General features: G+C 48.3%; 1 protein-coding gene across 1 annotated transcript; it reads left to right on the forward strand.

Moving 5' to 3' along the window:
* The first annotated feature begins 1,983 nt into the window (after positions 1-1,983).
* LOC130489599 (sodium-dependent neutral amino acid transporter B(0)AT2-like) lies at positions 1,984-18,201 on the forward strand. The gene is made up of 11 exons (XM_056863360.1): positions 1,984-2,176; positions 4,276-4,433; positions 5,012-5,138; positions 5,556-5,731; positions 7,937-8,047; positions 9,427-9,668; positions 11,810-11,990; positions 12,844-13,045; positions 14,742-14,901; positions 16,310-16,472; positions 17,950-18,201. Exons 1-11 carry the CDS (start codon positions 1,984-1,986, stop codon positions 18,199-18,201), a joined length of 1,965 nt encoding a protein of 654 aa, XP_056719338.1.
* Positions 18,202-24,788: the final 6,587 nt, after the last annotated feature.

Consider the following 24,788-nt stretch of genomic DNA (forward strand, 5'->3'; position numbering starts at 1 on the left):
GCGCAGACTATGTTGTGCCAGCAATGCCCCTTTCCTGAACTCTCCCTTCCCCCCTGCTGTGGCACTCACCCCATCCTTTTATCTCTGACCTTGGCTTTCCTCGTTCTCTGACGGTCAGGTTGGCATTGAGCCCCGTCCTAGGCAAGAACGAGAGTGTGGCAGTGCCAGCACAACAAAGACCCACCAGTAACACAAAGCCAGACAGAGCAGTTGGCACTGGAAACTGGCATTGCCCTCTGTCTCTCTCTCTCTCTGGTATTTTATGTGGTGTAGATACATTTGTGGGACTCTCTGGACAGGAACAAAGAAAGGAAGTTAATGGTTCTCCTGGTGGGTAGTTTCGCAGCTGGTAATTGGATGGAACGTGGTGTGATGGACAGCCAGCCTTAATAGCCAGGCAGTGTTGAACTCACCAGGAAATTGGGGAGACTGAAAGCACAGTGTGGGGATTTGAGAGAGAAGATCTTGGCTTGTGGGGGTGGGTGGTGGTAGGCAGTGCTGTAGCCATGGGGGTTAGTCAAAAGGCTGTGAGCCCAAGACAAGAAGAGTTGGTTTTTATATGCCAACCTTCTCTGCCACTTAAGGAAGGATCAAGCCGGCTTACAGTCACCTTCCCTTCCCCTCCTCACAACAGACATCCTGTGAGGTAGGGGGGGCTAAGAGAGTGTGACTAGCCCAAGGTCACCCAGCTGGCTTCGTGTGTAGAAGCGGGGAAACAAATCCAGTTCACCAGATCAGCCTCTGCCGCTCATGTGGAGGAGTGGGGAATCAAACCCGGTTCTCCCGATCAGAGTCCGCTGCTCCAAACCACCACTCTTAGCCACTACACCATGCTGACAAGAAGAGACACAATGTGAATGGGGAGATTTAAAGGAAAAGAGGAAATGGGAAACGCCAGAAATAGGTCTGGGTGGGAGGAGGGGTAAGTATAGATCAGTTTGGTCCAAATCAGTATATGACAACTTCACATGCTCAACCACCCAGCAGTTCTGAAGTTCCCTAGCCAGTGAAAAAGGCCAGAGTGAATGACCCTCCCTTGACAATTGTGGTTAGAAGGCAGTGTGGAGGGGAGCTCATTCTCTGGCCCGTGGCTGGGTCAAAGTTTTCTTCTCTGGTGTAACCTCCCAGTGGCCCTTGGGTCTGTGGCTGACGATGGGGGGGGGGCAGAATTACCTCTATTGCCGTATAGAGAAGGAGCTGTAGCTCAGTGGTACATGCTTTGTTCATGTTCAAGGGCATCATAATCTCTGAATCCCCTCTGGACTCATGTGCACCTGCGACTGAGCGTGGAGTTTGTGTGTACATGGCATCTGACTCCCTATGCAGGATAAGTGACATATACTAATGTACACATTTGGAGAGTAAATGATACGTCTGTTGGCATGTAAAAAAGTATGTGCGCTTGCTTGGGTTGTGGCATTTTCAACTGTTCACAAGAATATGTGCTAGCATGCGCAGTTGTGCAAGACATTGGTGTGCATACCTGAGTCATGCAATCTAACCTAAAATGGAGAGTGTTATTTTAATCAGAGGTTTTTAGTTAATTAGTTTATCTATTTAAGAATTATATATCCCATAGTTTTAGATACTGTTATCTTTTAATTGTTTGTAATTGATATGAATATTTCAGTAGCTTTGCCGTATACATAAATCTGATTAGCAGTCATATATAAAGTCCGCTGCTTAAAGTTGGGTCATGGCAACTACATTTTTTTTTAAATTTTTCTTTTAATATTTAGTGAATTTTAGTTTATTAAGTATTAGTCAAGAATTTTAACCAGGTATTGTCTTTTAAAATCTACGTAATCTTTTATCTCATGCATAGATGATACAAATGTTTTACTGGCATATGCCGTACCAATAAATCTGATTCTGATACCTGAGTCATGCGTACAGACAAGTGTATCAGTGTCTGAATGTGCAAGGGGGATAGGATCTGGCTGCATTAAGTTTTTGTGTGTGTGTTGCCCATCTTCTCCATAGATGGAAAAATCCAAAGACCTAGAATCTGCAGCAAACTACCAAGGGGAATCCAATGACGAATTGCTTCTGGATGATCCCACTGCCCGGCCTGCCTGGGGATCCAAGGTCCAATATATCCTAGCCCAAGTTGGTTTTTCTGTGGGGCTTGGCAACGTTTGGCGGTTCCCCTACCTCTGCCATCAAAATGGGGGAGGTGAGTAGAAAGGGGGCAATTCTGATGTGTTCGCGACTGGAAAAGAGTTCTTTGCTAGCAGGACGCCTGAACCCTTAACAGATCTCTGGTTGCTTGGAGGGAATCTTTGTTCACCATAGGCCAGGGGTGGGGAACCTTTTTCCTGCCAAGGGCCATTCGCACATTAATAACATCTTTCGGGGGCCACACCAGGTGTAGATCTCCCGGTGGGGGGGAGAGGCTAGGGTTGCCAGGTCTCCAGCCACCACCTGGAGGTTGACAACCCCAGGGAAGGCCAGCCAGAGAAGGCCTGCAGGGCGCCCCCTCCCCCCTCTCAGGTGGGAGGGCAGCCAGCGGTGGGCCCCAGAAAACGAGGCGCCAGCCCACAGTCGATTGGCAAGGGAGGAAGGAAAACAGAGAAAGAGGAAAAGGGAGGGAGGGAGAAAGAAGTGGAGAGAGGGGGAGAAAGAAAGAAAAGGACGGAGGGAAAGAAAAAAAAGGACGGAGGTAGACAAAGAAAGAGACAGAAAAAGAGGGAGGAAGAGAGGGAGAGAAAGGAGAAAGAGTGACAGAAAAAGAGGAAGAAAAGAGAGAAAAGCCTCCCACACACACTCACACCCCCACGCATGCCGGCCTGCGCGGCCGGGCCCCAGCCACCCCACCTCCCCTGCCCACACACACACACCCGGCGGCGCACAGAGCACCAAGCAACCGGGCCCCAGTCTCCATGCACTCCCCCCCTGAGTCCATAAAAGCCCCCTCCCCACCAAATCGGCTCCCGCATGCATGCTCTGCCGCCGGCTTCTTCCCGCCCCCCACTGCTCAACAGTCAACAGGCAGCGAGAGGGGCTTACAATGTGCCGCAGCGTTCCTGCACGCCACAGCTGTAGGGGGCAGCCTTGGGGGAAGCGTCCCTCCCCCTCCCCTCTCGCTGACCAACAACCGACAGTCGGTAAGAGGAGGTCCAAAGGGCGCTACAATGGCGCTGACAACCGTGGCCCCAGGAACACCCTCGGGGAGGGCCACCCTGCGCCCCGCCTCCGTGGCAGGGTTCCCGGATCTCCCGAGGGCCACAAAAAATGTCCTCGGGGGCCGCATATGGCCCCCGGGCCTGAGGTTCCCCACCCCTGCCATAGGCGAATAAAGGAAGCAGCTATTGCTTACCCTGCCTCGTAATAACGGTGCATGCTGTTCCTTATGATAAGATCTGGTCCATTCATATGAAGTACTTGAAACTGCAGCACTCAGTCTTTGGGAGTAGCAAGTACAGAAAGAAGAGGGTGGTTATGATGGTTCCCCAACACACACACCCAACATTTAAATGTATATAGATGGGTTCTGACTTAGCCCAGGAAGCTGAGGAACTGAAAAACCCTTCGTTGGTATATATATATATTTCTGAAGATGACACACGAGAGGCTGATATGAATTCTCAACACATAAACTGTTTCATTTTACTCTTACGGGGAAATGGTCAAGTCAGGCTGGCAGGGAGATTTCAGGTTTAAACTTGGCAGGTGAAAAGTCAACAGGAATGAGGGAGACTTCGTATAACTATATACAACAGATAATTTGTCACAAGAATGTAGCAGCTTTGTTCTGCCGACAGGTATTTGTAACTCTTGAGAGAGATCTCTCGGCTGTCACTCCTTCGATAACAGGCATAAGCTTATTTGACACACCATTTGTAAAGTCTGTGGAGGCAGCAACATGCACACAGGTTCCAATTTTCCTTCTTTGACACTTGATAGGGACCACCCCCTTTTCCTTGGAGCTATTTTTCTCAGGGAACCATTACCGGTTTCACTTGCCTATCTCAGAATCCTCCTCAGTCCTACACTCCTCTCCTTCCACTCTCTAGCGTCCAACTTCTAACTGCCACTCTCCCAAGTCAACAGTAGATTTATTTTTGAACCCCCTGTCAGTCAGCGTTCTCAGACCGGTATAAGGCATCGGCGGTTAGCTGTCTACCACAGTGGTCTTCGGTTCCGCAAGTTGGAGAGGTGGTAAAACCAGGCTCCCCTTACTGTTAAATTGTTACCGATTAAAGGAATAGGTGATTTGAGGGAGACTGTGAGGGGAACGCTTGCCCCCGAATCTGATTGTCTCTTCCTGCACAGGAGCTTTCCTGCTGTTGTATCTGCTGCTCCTCTTCGTCATTGGGATCCCGCTTTTCTTCCTGGAACTGGCGGCCGGACAGATTATCCGCCAGGGCAGCATTGGGGTCTGGAAGTTCATCAGCCCCCGCCTATCGGGCATCGGCTTTGCAAGCTGCGTGGTGAGTGTCCAGTGGCAGACTAATGTTAGCCCTTCAGTGAATTGTGGGCCTCTGGGGCACATGGATGCGGTTAATTTCCTGCCCAGTATCCTCGGTGCATGCATAGTGAATGTTTCTGCACCTTGCCGTCACCGCCACCCGCCCCTGTTTGGGGCTCTGATTAGGATCCTGTCCAAATAACAGCCCCCTCCCCAGGGGCAGCTACCTCAGCGTGGTGTAGTGGTTAAGAGCGGTGGCTTGGAACGGTGGAGTCTGATCTGGAGAACCGGGTTTGATTCCCCACTCCTCCACATGAATGGCAGAGGCTAATCTGATGAACTGGGTTGGTTTCCCCACTCCTCCACATGAAGCCAGCTGGGTGGCCTTGGCTACAGCTCTGTTACAGCTCTCTCAGCCCCACCTGCCTCACAGGGTGTCTCTTGTGGGGAGGGGAAGGGAAGGTGATTGTAAGCCGGTTTGAGTCTCCCTTAAGTGGTAGAGAAAGTCAGCATATAAAAACCAACTCTTTTTTCGTCGTCTTCTTCTTCAATGTCCAGCATGGTTGTGGAGGTACTGATTTTTCTTTCCCCTTCCCATAGGTATGTTCCTTTGTTGCGCTGTATTATAACGTCATAATTGCATGGAGCCTTTACTACCTGGGCAAATCCTTCCAGCTTCCCCTGCCCTGGGAAAGTTGCCCGGAAATATCCAACCAAACGGAAGAAGGTTAGTAAAGACTGACAGATGAATGACACATGTGGTCTCTTCTGTCTGTTCTTGGGATTGCAGATTTCCCTGGATGAAAAATCCATTTTCCATGGATCGTCGCTAAGACCCTCACAATGCTGTCTCTGTTTTCTCATTCATTTACTTACTACTTTTGTAGTCCGCCTTTCTCAGTGAGGCTCAAAGCGGATTACATGATTTAAGAACTACATAATAATAAGAGTGGCATACTAAATGCAGCAGCTGTGCAACAAAAGTGAATTACAAAATTAGATAAACAGTGCGACAGTATGATATAGACAACGAACAAAGCACTCAAACCCTCCCCAGATTTCGTAGGCCTTCACTGTGTTGCCCTGTTCCATTTATTCAAAGGCCCTCCTGAACAATCCCTGTGACCCTTTGTTCTCTTCTTAGAAATGGAGTGTACCCAGAGTTCTCCCACCGCCTACTTCTGGTACCGCACCACTTTGAATGTGACCGGCTCCATCGAGGAGAGCGGAGGCTTCAACCCAGCTCTTGTTGGCTGCCTCTTCGCTGCGTGGGCCATGGTGTGTCTGGCCATGATCAAAGGCATCAAATCCTCTGGCAAGGTCCTGACCTTTGTGACCAAGTTTGTTTTCTTCCCTCTTACAGGAGAGCCGGTGTGGTGGTTAAGAGCAGCGCTTTGGAATGGTGGACTCTAATCTGGGGAACTGGGTTTGATTCCCCACTCCTCCACATGAGCGGCGGAGGCTAACCTGGTGAACCAGGTTGGTTTCCCCACTCCTCCACATGAAGCCAGCTGGGTGACCTTGGGCTGGTCACAGCTCTCTTCAAGCTCTCTCAGCCCCACCTGCCTCACAGGGTGTCTGTTGGGAGGGGAAGGGAAGGTGATTGTAATCCAGTTTGAGTCTCCCTTAAGTGGTAGAGAAAGTCGGCATATAAAAATCAACTCTTCTTACACACAGGGACTTCCTGCTTGACCAGTAATAATTATGATTTGTCAGCTGGTGACAGAATTCCTTTACTGGACTACTTGATTAGTAAACTAAAAATCAATGTGTGCTGTTGATTGTGGCGAGAATTCTGCAAATTCTCTCCCTTGAGCTCTTTAATGTTTTTGGACTCATCTGCCTGCTACTTACCAAAGCAAAGCCAGAGAGTGTAGTAGGAAACCACAAACCATGTTCTTAGGACAGTCTCAGACCACACATTCATAGCAGTATAGGTTTATTGAACTTACAAAAAGAATATGAAGCAAAGGAGAAAGCAATATTTAATTGAATATATATGACAGCACTTAACAAACGTATACATACTGACAGACAAACAGATACAGAGGCCTCTGGGTCACTTCCAGAGAGAGAGACAGAGATGGCAACCATTCAAAGGGTCTGTGGTCTCTCCGTGGAAGGACAAAGAAAGGATATTTGCACTGTCCTTTTTATAAGCTGGATCATCAGGAGAGGGTCTCAAATGACCCCTCCCTCTCACATTCTTTAGGAACTGAGTTTTCACAAATCATGACTAAAACTGTTTAGAAATACCTTGTTCCATAATAATTCTTTCAGTGTCCGGGTCTGTTAACTGATTGTCCTGTCCATCCATCAATGTTTCAAAACAATCTCCTCCCTTAAGTGGACAGATAATTTGTTGTCTGTTTTAATGACCTTAGTGTTATAAACATAAATTTGGGGCATCTGATGTGCTGTGGGTGATTAACTGCTAGCAATGCAAATCTCCGGTTACTTTCTAAGGTCAGGAACCCAATGGAAAAGTCAGCTAAAGGGGTGCTTTCTGAAAGCCTTAGCCAGGTTTTGTGTGACTATAGGTTATAATATTAAGGTATGCATGTGGTTATTTTTTTAACCCAAACTCATTTAATATAAACTAATATGTTTAATTTGAACTAATGTTCAATACAAAAAAAAATCTCGCGACATTGACAAAATCCTTAAACGGGTGCATTCTTTTGCGGTATTGAAAGAAATGCAAGGAACGGGAGTGGTGTAGTGGTTAAAAGCGGTGGTTTGGAGCGGTGGAGTCTGATCTGGAGAACCGGGTTTGATTCCCCACTCCTCCATATGAGCGGCGGAGGCTAATCTGGTGAACCGGGTTGGTTTCCCCACTCCTACACATGAAGCCAGCTGGGTGGCCTTGGGCAAGTCATTCTCTCTCATCCTCACCTACCTCACAGGGTGTCTGTTGTGGGCAGGGGAAGGGAAGGCGATTGTAAGCCGGTTTGATTCTGCCTTAAGTGGTAGAGAAAGTCGGCATGTAAAAACCAACTCTTCTTCTTCATCATTAACCAAGCCGATTTTAAAAGATCCTTGTTAAAAAGGACCCTTTTAATATCGGCTCAGTGACACATTATGTCTGGAATATCCCCAGAAAAAGGCTTCAAGGACAACTGCTCTCTTAAATCTCAGCCCTTTGTGGTTTCATCAGCTAGACATTTAGCAACGTAGTGATTCCGAAGCTATTGGCTCCAGTTAGTTATTGAGTAGGCTCTGTGGGTAGCATCGTGGGCTTGAGAAACAGTTGAGTGAGGGGTAGGATGGCTGTGGTTGAGGGATTCTCTTCTCTCCCACCTACCCCCCGAAAGGTGGGTGGGGGAAAACACAAGGAATCAAAATTACATCCAAGAGGAACGTCTCTGACCAATTCCATATCAAAAGAAATCACCTGGACCACACCTGGGATTTGAGAAAGGATGGACAGTTTGGGAAGTCTAAAGCGGCCACTTCGCACTGATGGTTCTTCTGAAAACTAACACGATTCCCTGGTGCTTGTCCATATTCTCAATCCCGCTGCAGGTTCTGTATTTCAGTTCGCTGTTCCCATACGTGGTTCTCTTTTGCTTCCTCGTGCGGGCACTGATGCTAGAAGGAGCAATGGACGGAATCAGCATCATGTTCACACCCAAGGTGAGAGAAAGTGGCCCCGAGCAGAAGATCTGTTCCTGTTTAAGCCCTCCCTTCCCACAAGTAGATTTCCCCCTCCTTTCCCATTTTCACAGCAGTTACGTCCACCCCTGTGTGAACGCAGAACTTGGTTGGATTGAGTGAGACTTCACAAACCCTGGCTGGCACGCTGATTTGAAGTTGCAAAGGGCTTGAAATGGCACCTAGGGGGTTGGATCCAACCAGCTTTTCTTGCTGATGAGAATGAGAGGAAGATGTCTCCCTTGACCATTAAAAGTTGCACTGGAGGTCATGGGACCCACCTGGACAAAAGCTATGTGGGATGGAGGCTGACTTGTGGAAAGGAATTGGTGAAGACTTGAGTGAAGAAGCTGGTTGGATCCAACCCATGTTGAATGCCCCTGGGAAAATCTGAACAGCCAGAGATGCAAAAATTGTTAACATCTGCCTAAAGGAACATTGGAAGCTTTCTTATACCGCGTCAAAACATTGGCCCATCTGCAGCGGCTCACAGTCCCAGGCAAAGGTCTCCCCCTCCCCAAATATCTGCTTCTGGAGATTCTTTAGTTGGAAGTACGTTGAGGCCCGGCCCTTCTGCATCCAGGACAGGTGCTCTGCTATATCCCTACCCCCCAAAAAAATATTCACACCAGTCTTACACTGAGTTGAACCATAGGTATGTCTAGCCCAGTATGGTCTACTCCGTCCAGCGGTGACTCTCCAAGGCAAGGGTTTTTCATAGCCACTTTTTAAAACTGAGGTTTCTAGAGATTGAACACATGAAGCTGCCTTATACTGAATCCGACCCTTGGTCCATCAAAGTCAGTATTGTCTACCCAGACCAGCAGCGGCTCTCCAGGGTCTCAGGCAGAGGTCTTTCACATCACCTACTTGCCTAGTCCCTTTAGCTGGAGATGCCGGGGATTGAACCTGGGGCCTTTTGCAGGCCAAGCAGATGCTCTACCACTGAGCCACAGCCCCTCCCCTAACCTGAGACTGCTTAAAAAAGACTTGGGATAAGACCAGCTAAGTTTAAGCCAATCTGTATGGTCTAAAAAAAAAACAGCAGGGGTAATTCTATTGTATATTTCTTATTTAAATGGTTGTAATGCATAATGATACAATGTACTGATAAGAAATTGGTTTTTTAAGTTCTCACTTTCCATCTGCATAATAAGGCAACAGATCCATGATTTTGTAAAATGTGTCCTGATCTTCTGTCTCCCATTCCCCCCCGGACTTTCTGTAAATGTTATAATTTAAAAATAAGTTTAAAAGAAGTGGATGGGAAGCATGTGTTGTTCCCCTTTTCCAAGTTCCCGTCAGCCCTTGTGGGGAATTCCCCGTTTAACCATCTGCTCCCCACTCCTCCCTCCCCCCAGCTGTCCATCTGGGGCGACATGCAGGTTTGGCGCCAGGCGGCCACCCAGGTGTTCTTTGCGCTAGGCCTGGGCTTCGGCACCATCATCGCCTACTCCAGCTACAATGCGCGAGACAACAACTGCCACATCGACGGGCTGCTGGTCTCCATGGTCAACTTCCTCACCTCGGTGCTGGCCACGCTGGTCGTGTTTGCCGTGCTGGGCTTCCGTGCCAACATCATCGCGCAGGATTGCGTAACAAAGTGAGCAGCTTCCCAGCCGATTCCCACCCCTGTTTTGTTTGCCCCAGGGGATGACGACTCGCCTCTACGTGAACGAGCCTCCAAAAAGCGGCATGCAGTCCTGCTTCCTCTTGCCTCCTCAAACGTGCAACAAGGTTGTTGCTTGGTTCTTGTAGGTTATCCGGGCTGTGTAACCGTGGTCTTGGAAGGAAGGAAAGAAAATTCCAAGACCACGGTTACACAGCCCGGATAACCTACAAGAACCAATGAACTCTGACCGTGAAAGCCTTCGACAATAAGGTTGTTGCTTATTTCTCTGTCATTTATATACACACAAGGAGCCCCGTGGTGCAGAGTGGTAAGCTGCAGTACTGCAGTCCAAGCTCTGCTCACGACCTGAGTTCGATCCCGACGGAAGTTGGCTTCAGGTAGCCGGCTCAAGGCCGACTCAGCCTTCCATCCTTCCGAGGTCGGTCAAATGAGTACCCAGCTTGCTGGGAGTATAGATGACCGGGGAAGGCATTGGCAAACCACCCCGTAACGTCAGGATGTGACATCACCCCATGGGTCAGGAATGACCCGGTGCTTGCACAAGGGACCTTTATCTTTTATATTTGTGTGTGTGTGTGTGTGTTAAGTGCCGTCAAGTCGCTTCCGACTCATGGCGACCCTATGAAGGAAAGTCCTCCAAAATGTCCTATCTTTGACAGCCTTGCTCAGATCTTGCAAACTGAAGGCTGTGGCTTCCTTTATTGAGTCCATCCATCTCTTGTTGGGTCTTCCTCTTTTCCTGCTGCCCTCAACTTTTCCTAGCATGACTGTCTTTTTCAGTGACTCTTGTTGTCTCATGACGTGACCAAAATACGATAGCCTCAGTTTAGTCATTTTAGCTTCTAGGGTTACCTTTTATATACACACACACAATCTATTTATTTGCAAACAGCACACTTAAACCAAAAGTTACCCAACTGAGAAGTTTGAATGTCTTTTTAGGAGCGCTAAAATTAGTAATTAGGGAACCCCGTGGCGCAGAGTGGTAAGCTGCCGTACTGCAGTCCAAGCTCTGCTCACGACTGGAGTTCGATCCTAACGGAAGTTGGTTTCAGGAAGCCGACTCAAGGTTGACTCAGCCTTCCATCCTTCCGAGGTCGGTAAAATGAATACCCAGCTTGCTGGGGGTAAAGAGAAGATGACTGGGGAAGGCGCTGGCAAACCACCCCGTAAACATAGTCTGCCTAGTAAACGTTGGGATGTGGTGTCACCCCATGGGTCAGGAATGACCCGATGCTTGCACAGGGGACCTTTATCTTTTTACCTTAAAATTAGTCATTGTTGCACCTGTTTTCATGATCTTAAACTACGTTAACAGCACAGTCCTAAGCAGACGTAGCGTCCACTGAAGCAAACGGGCTTTGGAAGAGTGTAACTCAGTTTAGGATTGCACTGTAAGGCTGCTTTCGCACACATTGAATAATGCACTTTCAATGCACATTATTAATCATTCTCGAGTGGATTTTCCTAGCTGAGCATGGGAAGTAGTCGGCTTTGTGATTGCCACCAGGGTCAGCCAACCAGCAGTGGGTTGAAAGCGCATTATCCAACATGCGTGAAAGCAGCTGACTTTATTGGCTTCATTCTGACCTCATGATCTTAGGTTTGTGGCAAGAACGAGCCTGGGAATCCTTGGCCTTGAAAGAAAGATCAGATCTGCACATTCAGTAGCAGCGCTGCAGAGAACAACTCTGGAGCGAAAAACAAAATGTCTTAAAGACGGAGGGTTCGAAGTCTCTTCCATCAGGGGAAGGCGCTACTGTTAACAGAACAAATCCGGAGGATCCAATCCCAAGGCTTTATGTGTGTGTAAAGGGCTGCCAAGTCGCAGCTGATTTATGGCAACCCGGTAGGGGTTTCAAGGCAAGAGACTGACAGGTGGTTTGCCATTGCCTGCCTCTGCATAGCAACCCTGGTATGCATTGGTGGTCTCCCATCCAAGGGCCGACCCTGCTTAGCTTCTGAGATCTGGTGAGATCAGGCTAGCCTGGGCCATCCAGGTTAGGGGGCTCCAGGACTTTAGATTATGCAAAGCCTCCCCTGCTGTTTTTCTGCAGGAACATAAGACTTCTGCCTCCCCTGCTTCCAATGTTTTGTTGTTGTTTTTCTAGCAACCTAGATCAACTGTATCATCTGCAATTCAATGGCTCCCTCCTTGCTCAAATACTTCCTGCCAGGAATGTCTCCCCTGCTCAGTACAACGCCTGGTATCAGGGCCTCACGAATGAAACAGAGACACAGTTGCTGGAGTTGGGGATCGGGGACTGCCGCGTGGAGGACGAGATGAACAAGGTGACTGGGCAAGGGGGATGCCATGGAAGGGCAACCCAGAGGCATGAGAGTGAGGCCATTGGCTGGTGCCTAGCCTGCATCACTCACAATCTACCAATCCAAATACGGTTCACCAGCCAGGTATGGTGGCCTGTCAGGGACTTGGTGAACTTCCCGATGTTGCTGCCTGCTTAGGACCAGTGGTTGTGCACCTGGCAAGCCACAATACATGGCTGGTGAGTTGTGTTGGCTTAGGGGATGGAACTGGGCTGCTGTTGTCTTCTTGATTGCACTCTGCGTTGGATTTTTTAAGTGTTGAATGGGGATGGAAGAAGAAGCCAGAAGGCTGGGGAGGGCCTGTAGCATTATCCTGCCTGCATTCCAAAGAACCTAATATAATAGGCGTGCTCCTCTGATCCTGGAGAGAATAGGCAGGCATCATGACTAGTATCCATTTTGACTAGTAGCCATGAATATCCCTCTCCTCCGTGAACATGTCCACTCCCCTCTTAAAGCCTTCCAGGTTGGCGGCCATCACCTTGGCCCTGGAGAGGACCAAGGAGTCACACAAAGAGAGATCCATGCAGGTTGGTGTAGATGGAAGTCAGTTTCAGGTACATAAGAAAAGCCCTGCTGGATCAGACCACGGCCCATCAAGTCCAGCTGTCTGTTCACACAGCGGCCAACCAGGTGCCTCTAGGAAGCCCCCAAACAAGACGACTACAGCAGCACCATCCTGCCTGTGTTCCACAGCACCTAATATATTAGACATGCTCCTCTGATCCTGGAGATAATTTCCTCTGTTCGGTTTCAACTTGCCACACGCCAGCATGAGCAACTAATTCCCAGGTTCTCCATCTCTTTCTCGCCACAGGGCGTGGAAGGCACGGGCCTGGCATTCATCACGTTCACCGAGGCCATGACCCTCTTCCCAATGGCCCCCTTCTGGTCCGTGCTGTTCTTTTTCATGCTGCTGAACTTGGGGCTGAGCACCATGCTTGGAAACATGCAAGGGATCATCACCCCGTTGCTGGACAACTTCCAGAGCCTCCAGCGGCGGCGGGCCCTCTTCACAGGTATGGCGGAGCCCGGGAGGGACGGGGTGTGGTTGCAAGGAGCAGCACCCCCGGGTGGGACCCAGCGCCTGAGCTAGGATTGCCAGGTCGCCCCTTGCTATCGGTGAGAGATTTGGAGGGGGGGATTTGCAAGCACACACTGTGCACACGCAATAATGTTCCTTCTGGGATAAACCCAGAAGTGACGGGAACGCTCTAGCATATTCCTCCAAAAACTCAACAGCTTCCGTAGAATTTGTTTGAGAGTCGTGCTAGAGCATCCCCGTCGCTTCCACGTTTACCTTGGAAGGGATATTATTGTGCCACCCTTTAGCTGACCTGTTTTCCCCCGCCGGCCAGCTGAGGGGCGGCGGGTGGGCCTGTTAATTGCCTGCCATTAACAGGCACCTGGCAGCCTTCGCCCAAATTATACCTGCAGGAGAGCCATGCAAATGAGTTGTGAGCGGCTGGACCGGATTGTGCCATTTAAGACTGGCGGGGGGGGGTTGCGCTATCAATCGCAAATGCTCCCTGCAAGTAGAAAAGTCGCACGGCGAGGTGAAGCAAACTAGAATCTTTCTCCCTGCGGTGGTGTTAATTTTCAATGTGTGGGAAGCTTAAAAAGCGAGCTCCCCTCCCCTGCAATCTTAAGTGGTATGGCCCACTATGCCATCTCCGCATTCTACCACCTCATTCTACTCTTTGTGGCTTTAGGTCCCCCTGATGCCGAGAGAGGCAACAGGATTCCCGGTTGTACTGCTTGAAGCCACAGGTGGATTATTAAATGCTCTGCCATTGGGAAGGGGCTGTGGCTCAGTGGGAGAGCATCTGCTTGGCATGCAGAAGGTCCCACGTTCAATCCCCAGCATCTCCAGTTAAAGGGACTAGGCAAGCAGGTGATCTGCCTGCGACCCTGGAGAGCCGCTGCTGGTCTGAGTAGACAATACTGACTTTGATGAACCAAGGGTCTGATTCAGTATAAGGCAGCTTCATATGTTCATGTATACATCCCTTATATTCTTTGTGGAGGGGCCGTGGCTCAGTGGTAGAGCCTCTGCTTGGCATGCAGAAGGTCCCAGATTCAATCCCTGGCATCTCCAGTTAAAGGGACTAGGCAAGCAGGGGATGTGAAAGACCCCTGCCTGAGACCCTGGAGAGCCGCTGCCAGTCTGAGTAGACAATACTGACTTTGATGGGCCAAGGGTCTGATTCAGTATAAAGCAGCTTCATGTGTTTCTAAACCAAAAAAAACACACCCTCCTGCCCTGTTGTAAATCACCATGTCAAGGAGGGTTTGTTTATGTGAGGAAGTAGCCAGACAATGTGATCTACGCCTCTTCTCTCTCCCTCCCCTGAGTTCAAAGTGGCCCAGCCCAGAATTTGAACCCCTTCCCCTTCGGTGTAAGGTGTGGGAGGGCCGAGGTTGGTGCTTCCGGTCTGGGGAGAGGCAAGGTTGACCTCTGATAGCTGAGCCATGGACTAGTAAGAGTGCCTCTGGGCAGGGGCAGAGGGCTCTCTCTTCACCACTACATAACCACAACCAGCCTTTGCCCAGAGGTGGATTTTGGGGGTAAGGGCTTCAGGGCAGGATGTGATTCCCAAGCAGGCTGGAGCCCCAGTGTTTACTGTCCACATTCCTTGTGTTCCTGGTTGACGGTGGGGTCTCTGCTGTCCGGCCCACTGACGCGAGGCCTTGTCTCCCTTCCTCTCCCTGCAGTGCTGTGTTGTGTAGTTGGATTCCTGTTTGGCCTGATTTTTGTTCAGCGCTCGGGCAGCTACTTCGTGGCCATGTTTGACGACTACTCCGCCACTTTGCCCCTCCTGATTGTCGTGGCTGGGGAAGCTTTTGCCGTGGCCTGGATCTATGGGGCCGACAAGTATGTTCCTACCCTACCTCCCATCTGTGTCTAAGCATCTGCCAGTTTGACCTTTCGGTTTTGGTAGGTAGGGTGTCTACCCAGCTGACTCGGAGTTTGTGAGACATCATTGTTTTCCCATTAGATACCCCGTTGGCCGTCTTTGCCCTGTTGTTTCAGTGGCAGAGTGCTTGCCCTGCGTGCAGAAGGTCCCAGGTTTGATCCCCAGCATTTCCAGGTGATACGGGATCACAGGCGATAAAGCCTGGGCAAGGCCTCTGCTTTTGATCCTGGAGAGATGCTTCTTGTCAGAGCGGACAGTACCAAGCTAGGAAGACCGGTGGTCTCCCTCTGTATGAGGCAGCCTCATATAGCTTTGGGGGAAGGACCTTGGACTTAGCTGTCAAGTGTCGGATTTGCATGGAGAAAGTTCCAGGTTGGGTCCGCACATCAACCATTAAAGGACTCAGGGTAGGGAGTGCTGGGAAAGACCATTCTCAGCCTGAGACCCAGGAGAACCACTGGTAGTTAGAGAAGGTGGAACTGAGCGAGATGGAACAATGTTCTGACTCTGCATAAGTACTTGAAGGGCAGTCATATAGGGGAGGGTGCTGAGTTGTTTTCTGTTGCCCCAGAAGGTTGGACAAGAACCAATGGGTTGAAATTAAATCAAAAAAGTTTCCGTCTAGACATCAGGAAACTTTTTGTAAATATTAGAGCAGTTCCTCAGTGGAACAGGCTTCCTTGGGAGGTGGTAAGCTCTCCTTCCCTGGAGGCTTTTAAGCAGAGGCTAGATGGCCATCTGTCAGCAATGCTGATTCTATGACCTTAGGCAGATGATGATAGGGAGGGCACCTTGGTCATCTTCTGGGCATGGAGTAGGGGTAACTGGGAGGTAGTTGTAATTTTCCTGCATTGTGCAAGGGGTTGGACTAGATGATCCTGGTGGTCCCTTCCAACTCTATGGTTCTAAGTGTCCAGAGGTTGCCTGCCTGGGTATCGGGTAGGCTGCCTGCATCAGCTTCTCCACCAGTCAGCTGGAGGGCGGGCCCTGGCCACTGCAGCTGGACGACAGCAAGCCCATTTCCTCAGCCCGGAGATGCCATTGGTCAGTTGCTTCGTGGCCCTGGAGGGTGCTTCAAGAGTCTGTCCCACCCCAGGAGGGAACATTGGGGTAGTCACCAATGGCAACAAGAACCAAAAAAGACTGAGTACCCTCACAAGGCCTGGAGGGGGGGTAGGCCATATATAGGCCCAGGGCTGAGGAGGACTCCCCGGTCAACTCTGGTGGAACCTAAAGAAAGGGAGCTGAGGCAACCAGGAAGGAAGAAGGGACATGGGGTGAAGCCCAAGAAAAACTCCTTCCTTCCCAGGTAAGGCAGGAAAGGCAGACCTTCCTCATAAGGCTGTTCCATCCTTCTCACCCCAGGTTCTTGGATGACATAGAAGCCATGCTGGGATGGCGGCCGTGGGGCATCTACAGCTACATGTGGCGCTTCATTAGCCTGGCATCGATGTTGTGCCTGCTGCTGGCAAGCCTGGTGCGCCTGAGTATGAGTCGCCCGACCTACCAGGCCTGGAACAAGGAGGAGGTAAGCCACCCCACCCCTCCAGTCTCACCCCTTCATGGTTCTGACCAATGACAATAACAAAAGGGCAGTTAACTAATTGGGAAGATTCGTATCCTACCTTTCTGCTCTTAAAATGGCATGAGAGGCAGCTCACATCGGGGGTGTTGGAACATAACAATGGTTTTGTGTGTGTTAAGTGCCGTCAAGTCACTTCCGACCCTATGAATCAATGGCTGTTACCACACTAGGTATTTCCAGCGATGTATCAAGAGTTTGCAAATGTTATAAAAAACATCGCTTTAAAAGGGTTTTTGGATGCCACAGCTAAAAAATGGTTGGAAGACGTCTTCACAGCTAAAGGGGCCAAACAAAGTGTGAACAGTATTTTTTATAACAGTTTCAAACTCTTAATACATCGCTGGGAATACCTAGTGCGGTAACAGCCAGTGTCCTCCAAAATGTCCCATCTTTGACAGCCTTGCTCAGGTCTTGCAAATTGAGCGCTGTCTCTTCCTTTACAGAGTCAATCCATCTCTTGTTGGGTCTTCCTTTTTTCCTGCTGCCCTCAACTTTTCCTAGCATGACTGCCTTTTCTAGTGACTCTTACCATCTGATAATGTGACCAAAATACGATAGCCTCAGTTGAGTCATTTTAGCTTCTAGGTTTTTTTTTTTTAATCTAGGCTTATTTATTTTTTAATCTATTTGTTTTTGTGCTTGCACCAAATGTGTCTTGGTCTGACTGCTTTTCTACCCTGCTGTTCATTCCGGAATAGGAATATGGAGTTAGGACAAGGAGTCTGCTGTGAAGCCCATATTTGTTGTCCCTTTGCCAGGCCCATCAGGTCCAACCCTCTTTGCCTGTTTTTGGTGTGGTTTCTTCTCCTTGTCTTGCTGTGGGGGTGGGGAGGAAGAGGCTGGCTACCTAGGGAGGTTTGAGCGCATCATGTGTCCCATACTGGAATGAAACATGGTGTTCTAAGGTCATTGTGGTGTCCTTGATCTTCAGCCTACTTCAGCTCTTCACAGGTTCTTGTGAGCATTCTCTGGTTCCAAACAGAGCTTAGGAAGTTTCAGGATGAAGTTGCTGGGAGGAGCTGTGGCCGTGGCCGTGGTAGAGCCTCTGCTTGGCATGTAGAAGGTCCCAGGTTCAATCCCCGGCATCTCCAGTTAAAGGGACTAGGCAAGTAGGTGATGTGAAAGACCGCTGCCTGAGACCCTGGAGAGCCGCTGCCAGTCTGAGTAGACAATACTGACTTTGATGGACCTTGATGGTGTGATTCAGTATAAGGCAGCTTCATGTGTTCAACACACAGGATAGTTCAAGGACGGTTGCAGTTTGCAAAGTAACTGGGTTCTTGGTCCTGCGGACTTAGAAGCATTTAATGAAGCATTTCATAAAAGAATAATCTATTACAACCAGAGTTGGACCACAGATCTGTATTCAACTTCTCATACGATGGCCCTGTTAACTTTGATTTTTGGTGTCTCTTGACAGGCAGATAAGCAGCAACTGGAGTACCCACCCTGGGCTCAGGGCCTTCTCATAAGCCTCATTGTCGTGGCTGCCCTTCCCATCCCGATCATGTTTGTCCGGCAGTTATTGATAGAGAGGTTGGCCAAGCGAGGCGGCAAGTCTGCTCTGGCGGTAGCACCTGTCCCCCCCGCGGAAGACGACGAGGAAAGAGAGAGCCCAGCTGATCCTAATGGGTACCTGCCTGTTCAGACAAAAGACAGGCGGGGCTTCTAGCTGGGATGTGCCCTATACTGAACACGACCCACCCCACCTCCTAAATCTTCCTCATCTTGGAGAGATCCACCGCAGTATTTTTCCCCTCCAGCCTCAGGCTTCATGGCATCAGGAGTGGAGTTTGTTTAGACCCTCCTATTTGTTCGGTGGATGGATGCCAAAGATGGAGCAAGCCAACGAAACAGGAAACCAAAATGGTTATCTCTCTAAACCTATTGAAGACTAACTCGGTTAGCACGTGAAGACCCTGAAGGCAATGAAAGACAATGAAAGAGGACTCGAGGGACCTGAGAACAATTTTGTACAGGTGATCTGAGGGGAACTGTGAGATTTGAAAACCTCAGTGAGTCACCTTGCAGCCCAAGAAGTCTGTGTTTGCTTCCCAGAAGATGCCTCTGCAGTGTTTTAATACCTCCGTGAATACTGAGGAGCAACACTTGCAAGATGTAGAGAACTATCCTTGGAACGTTAACAGGATGTGCTCAGAAGCACAGCGTAAGACTCGTTGGGATCCATGAAGGGAAATAACATATCCAAGACCAGATGGGGAGTTGTCTCTTTTTCTTCAAGTACCTGTTACAATTACTGCCCATATTCTCCATACCTCCACTTCTCCCTCTGTCCCCACCCCTGGTCTGTATTAAATTTAAAATTCCAGAGGTGCAGGGAGCTTTCTGGTTATTGCCAGTCTGGTGATACCAGAGACCCTGATGGCACTCTGTAATTATTATTATCCAGAAATCAAGCAAGTTCACAGGCCGCTGGCAGGAGGAACCGAATACGCCAGGTGACAAGCTGTCTTCATCAGCTTCCTCTGGTACACGGCCAACAGTATTATGGCCAGAGCGCCCTGGAACTCAGACTTGATTTTGGGGTCCACAGCGGGAGAAAGCCAGTGACCTCCGGGTGCCGGCAAAGGATGTTGTTCAGTTCAAGGTGTCTGAAAGCTAGCTTGGTGACCAAGAGAGCGAACCATGGATGAGACGTCCTCGGCTGTTGCCTCAGCTCTGCCACAAATTTACTGGATGGCTTTGGCCAACAGTGAAGCTAAAGTACTCATGTTGGATCAGGTCAATGGTCCATGTTGTCCGGAGTCCTCCTTTCCAATGGGGGCCAATCAGGTTGCAGCGGGGAGCTCGCAAGCTGTTGACTGCTTCCCGGCATCTCACAATCAGAGGCATTCTGCCTCTAAAACAGGAGGGACTGCTTGGCTGATGTGGCTTGTAGTCAGCAATAGACCTATCTTCTCTAAACCAGTCCACCACCCCACCCCACCCCATAAACCTGTCCTTCACTGTGAGGCAGGGAGTTCTGCAAGACAGTTACCCATTTTGTGAAGCTCTTTTGTCTGTAATGAATCTACTATCAATCTGTTTTGTACAGTGATCCTGACTTCTAGTAGTATGAGAAAAGTTAGTATCTTTGCTTTCTCTGCACCAGGGGTCCCTGCCTTGGCACCGGCTGACACTTTTTCTGATGCCCGCAACATGTTTTTCGGAAGTTGGTGGGGCCAGCAAGACCTCTGATGGGTTGACTATTGGAGATTTGATTGGCTGTAAAGTTTTTTTTTTTTAATGTTGCTTTGGCAGCAGCTGCCACCACAACCCATGGATCTACTGTTACTTAAATTAAGCTGTGGCAATCGTTTTGTGGCTGGCTCCGCCTCCTGCGGCAGCCATTTTGTAGCAGCCGTGTCACAATCCCAAAGGTGCCCGCAGGCTCAAAAGGGTTGGGAACCCCTGCTCTGCACCGTGCATAATTTTGTAGATCATGTAGCAACCATCCCTCAGTCGTTTTTTTCCTAAACTAACCCCCACCCCCAATGCTTTTGTCTTGCTTTGTAGGACCGGTGCTCCAACCTCATAATCTTTTTGGTTGTCCTTTTCTGCACTCTTCCCCCCCCTCCCCAGTTCTGCAATATCCTTCTTGAGATGCAGCAACCCAAACTTTTATTGTATTCCATATGGGGCCACACCAGCGACTTGTAAAAAGGCATTACAAGACTGAGAGATTTTATTCTCATTCCTACCCTAGGCCACATGCAATCTGTAGGGTTGCCAGGTCCCTCTTTGCCACCAGCAGGGGTTTTTAGGGGCGGAGCCTGAGGAGGGCACGGTTTGGGGAGGGGAGGGACTTCAATGCCATAGTGTCTAATTGCCAAAGCGGCCATTTTCTCCAGGTGAACGGAATATCGGCTGGAAATTAGTATAGAAGGCACTGGAATCTGACCCCACTGTCAAACGCTGTGCTCTTTCTGTTCATGCATGCAATATCCTAAGCCCCACCTGAACATGCGGAGCAAATTCCCTTTCGGGGTGTAGTGGTTAAAGAGTACCAGGCTGGGACCTAGTAGGCCCAGGTTCAAATCCCCACTCGGCCATGCAGCCTAGATGACCTTGAGGCAGTTGCACGCTGTTGGCAAGCCTACCTCACAGGGTGGTTGTGAGGGCAAAGTGGGCCAGGGGATGATGTGACATGCACGCCACCTTCCTTGGGAGATGGCACTACATGACTACTGCTACGCTACAATAGGTCAAACTTCTGAAGGGGACGCTGAATTTAAGGGCACCTGTCTGTGAAGCAGGACTTCCTAGCAGCATCTAGGCTTGAGATCAAGGTCATATATGGCCAGATTAGTAGAATGATGCCGATGAGTCCAATACTAATCCAGTTTGAGGCCAGTTATTCTTTCTCACAGACTGTAAAGGGCCTAAACGTTTTTTCTTTTAACGACAGCTAAATGTGTATACCTGGATAGTCCCAGGCTAGCCTGATCTCATAGATCTCAGAAGCTAAGGGGGTCAGCCCTGGCTAGGATTTGGATGGGCAACCTCCAAAGAATACTGGGGTTGTGATCCGGAGGCAGGCAATGGCAAACCACCTCTGAACATCTCTTGCCTTGGAAAAAACTACGGGGTCACCATAAGTCAGCTATGACTTGATGGCAAAAATATGTATCGAACAGAAAGTCAAGCTCCAAAATGGGATCTTTCCTGATACTTTGGTACAGTAAGGGCCTATTTAACAGTAGGAAAGGTCATATCTTCATGCATAATTTCTACTGGGGGAGGGAAAATATATGTTTTCAGTTACATGCACTAAAAGATCTGTAGGAACAGTTTCTCGACCTGTAAAATATGATTTTCCATATATTAGAAATTTAACTCGTCATTCTAATTTGAGGTTGTTTTCCCCCCCCCCATCTGTGTTTTCTGAGCTGTGGCTTATCATTCTTTCATTCAGATCCAGAGATTGCCTTCTGTGGAGTGGGAACCACAGGCATAAACTGGAAATGTATCTCAGAGTAGGCGCTTACCTTCCACATTACAGCACTTTTCAGTGGCAAGTGAATACTGTCACTCACACGGTGATGCCCTTTTGGCCCTGTGTAAACTGTCGCGCCTAAAGGGAGATGGGGACATTATGTCTTCATGGAAGGGTACTTATCTGGATTGACCTTGTTTTTCTCTGTCTGTGCCTAACTTTGTGTTTTCGAGCGCCGTTTAAATAATTGTACTTTGTTAATAAATGAAAAATATAGTAAAAGCTTTGTTTTAATTGTGGGGGGGGGCACAAGGTCTCTAGAAAGAAAGAAAAATTAATCAAATGTTCATTGGATGGTGGCCTTGGGAGACTCGGCTTTCAAAATTTGTGTGCAACTGTTGCTTGCAGAGGGAGGGAAGCTTGGTATAGCCATGTTCATCCAGCCTCAAGTCTCCGATATGCAAAACTGAATTAATAAGAACCTACCTCTCACGATTGTTGTGAAGAAAACAATGAAAGGTTTGTTTTACATTCAGTGCTATATGTTTAAGGGACAGAGATGATGTTGCTTTAACACCAGGCCAGAATTCAAAAGGTACCTCCTTGCAGATAAAAACAGGACCTGTTGGATGTTAGCAAATTACACAATTGGTTAGAAGTGTAGTGTCCAGTAAGGGGGAAAAGAGGCAACTATCTTCCAGTGTTCCCTTTGGTTTTGTAGCTCAAGAAACTAAATATATTCACGTAGCAGCCAACAGGGTTTTTTGTTTGTTCGTAATGTGTTGGTTCTGAGCATGGGAAATTCATGTTGAGAGGTCAGCTAATGAACTGTAATTAAAAGTCAAATTTGTTTCTGGGTTTTTTTTCTGTAAATGCTTTAACGCCAACTAAAGATGAAAGAACTAAGGCTTCTGTCTGAGATTTTTTAGAAAAGTTAGAAGTTGCTTGTCCTGGTTCCTGTGTAAGGCATTTAAGATCAGAGCGATGCCAGCATGGTAAAACCAGACAAACTATTTTTCTTTTTTTACTAATAAAAAAAACTTTGAAATGTTTGTTCTTCTTGTGTTTTGGGGTGGGTGGGGAAATCACCTGCAGATCTCTCTTGTGCTGCTGGGGAGATTGTCCCATTATAGCTCAAACGTCTATATTTTGCAACTGAGGTCACACGCGCTTCATGCATCTAATTAAGTAACTGCTTTGGCAAAGACTGCATCACAGAAAAATCTGTAGTCCTCTGTGCCGCGCATTTAGCTGGGAGTAAATGTAATTGAACACATGGGAACTTACATTCAAACAGCACAGAGGTTTGGTCTTGCTGTGACCACTGAAGAGGGCTGCATTGCCAGAATGGGCAAAGAGGGGTTGTAGTTCCACGGCACACCATGCAGAAATCCCTGACATCTCCGGTGAAAAGGATCAGGTAGTCAATGACGAAGATCTCTACCTAAGACCCTGGAGAGCCCCTGCCAGTCGGAATAGACAGGACTGACCCTGTTGGACCAATGCCCTGCTTCAGTATAAGGCAGCTTCGTGAATTGCATTTGTGTCCATTTATCCCGTCCATGTTGATTCAGAGCCCTACTGAGATTTGCTACCACGTAAGAGTGCACAGGACCGCAGGCCCTTGTTTATTAAAAGCAGCCCTGGCTTTGCCATGGCCCTCAGCCCCATATGACAAGGGCAGACATAGCCACCTGTTCCCATCAGGTGCTGTTTTTCTAGCACTCACACACATTCCCTTTCCCACGTAGGGTTGCCAGATCCCTCTTCACCACCAACAGGAGGTTTTTGGGGCGGAGCCTAAAGAGGGCGGGGTTTGGGGAGGGACTTCAATGCCATAGAGTCCAATTGCCAAAGCGGCCATTTTCTCCAGGGGGACTGATCTCTGACGGCTGGAGATCAGTTGTAATAGCAGGAGATCTCCAGCTAGTACCTGGAGGTTAAACCAAATATCAACGACACCTATGCTGTAAATCGTAATAGATTGGGCTTTCGTGCTGTCTTTATTTTCTCCAAACTCATACAAAGATTCCCTATAATATACAATACAAATATGCAATTCACAAACCTATAATTCTTATCACTATATAACGTTCATATACTTGCATACTACAGTCCATATAAATCCAAGGTGCGTCTTCTTCCTTGCTATGCTTGCGTATTTGTATGAGTTTGGGCTTTCGTGTGCTGTCTTTATTTTCTCCAATCCAGTGCCTGGAGGTTGGCAACTCCTTTCCCACGCAATTAAGTTACTTGTATTTATTTTATTTATTTATATCCTGCTTTTGTCCTCACTGGGTACCTAGGCGGTTTACGTTGTTCTCCTGTTTTAGCTTCACAACAACCCTGTGAGGTGGTAGCCTATCACTCACACACACACACCCCAGCTTTTGACAAGACGGGGGCATCCTCACCTACTGACTGTCATGTGATCAAAGCTATGGGAGGGAAGCCTAACCACAGAGAGAGAGAGAAAGGTTGAATTTTAATGGCAAACGGGGAAAGCCACTATGGGTTTTTTCATGGAAGGGGCAGAGGGGCACCGCTCGATCCCTTTGCATCGCTATGCTTAAACCTACTTCAGCAGAGGAAGACCATCATTTTGTTACTGCCCGGAAGGGCCTCTGAGGACCCCAATGGGGTTCAGCTGTCTATGTAATTGTAACCCACGTTATGTGGGTCCCTCAAGGGGACTTCTGGTTAAGAACTTTCTCCCGATGCTGTGCAAGGAAGGGTTTCACCATCGCAAGAAAGGGCTGAATGGCGGTGCTTTGTGCCCATTGACAATAATTAAAAATACCAACTGAGAAGCGTCTTTCTTATCTCTGTGACCTTCTGGGACAGATACTGCGTCTCCTTCCCCAGAATTTACGATAAAGGTGGAATTCAAATCTGTCAACTGGAAGGCCCAAGCTGTGGAACATAGCTAATTCTATTTTATATATATATATATATATATATATATATATATATATATATATATATATATATATATATATATATATATATATATAAATATTTTTATTGATTTTCAATAATAGGGGTACAAAAGGAAAAGGGAAAAAACATTACATAAATATTGTTCAACATTAATACGCCTAGTACTACCCCCTTGTAGAATATAGTAAAACATTAACTTACTAGCAGAGTGGATTTGATCTCTAATTTTATCCTGCTGTAGCTGTGCAACATAGCTAATTCTAGTGTGGGCAACTCAGTAACTTTGGTCATTTGCAGTAACAACAACAAAAGAATCCTGCGGTGGCAACTTCAGAGCTTCCCAAAAGCAAAACAAAAGTTTTAATGGGTCTTGGAAACCCAAT

Source organism: Euleptes europaea, chromosome 18, assembly GCF_029931775.1.
Source record: "Euleptes europaea isolate rEulEur1 chromosome 18, rEulEur1.hap1, whole genome shotgun sequence".
Lineage (NCBI taxonomy): Eukaryota > Metazoa > Chordata > Lepidosauria > Squamata > Sphaerodactylidae > Euleptes > Euleptes europaea.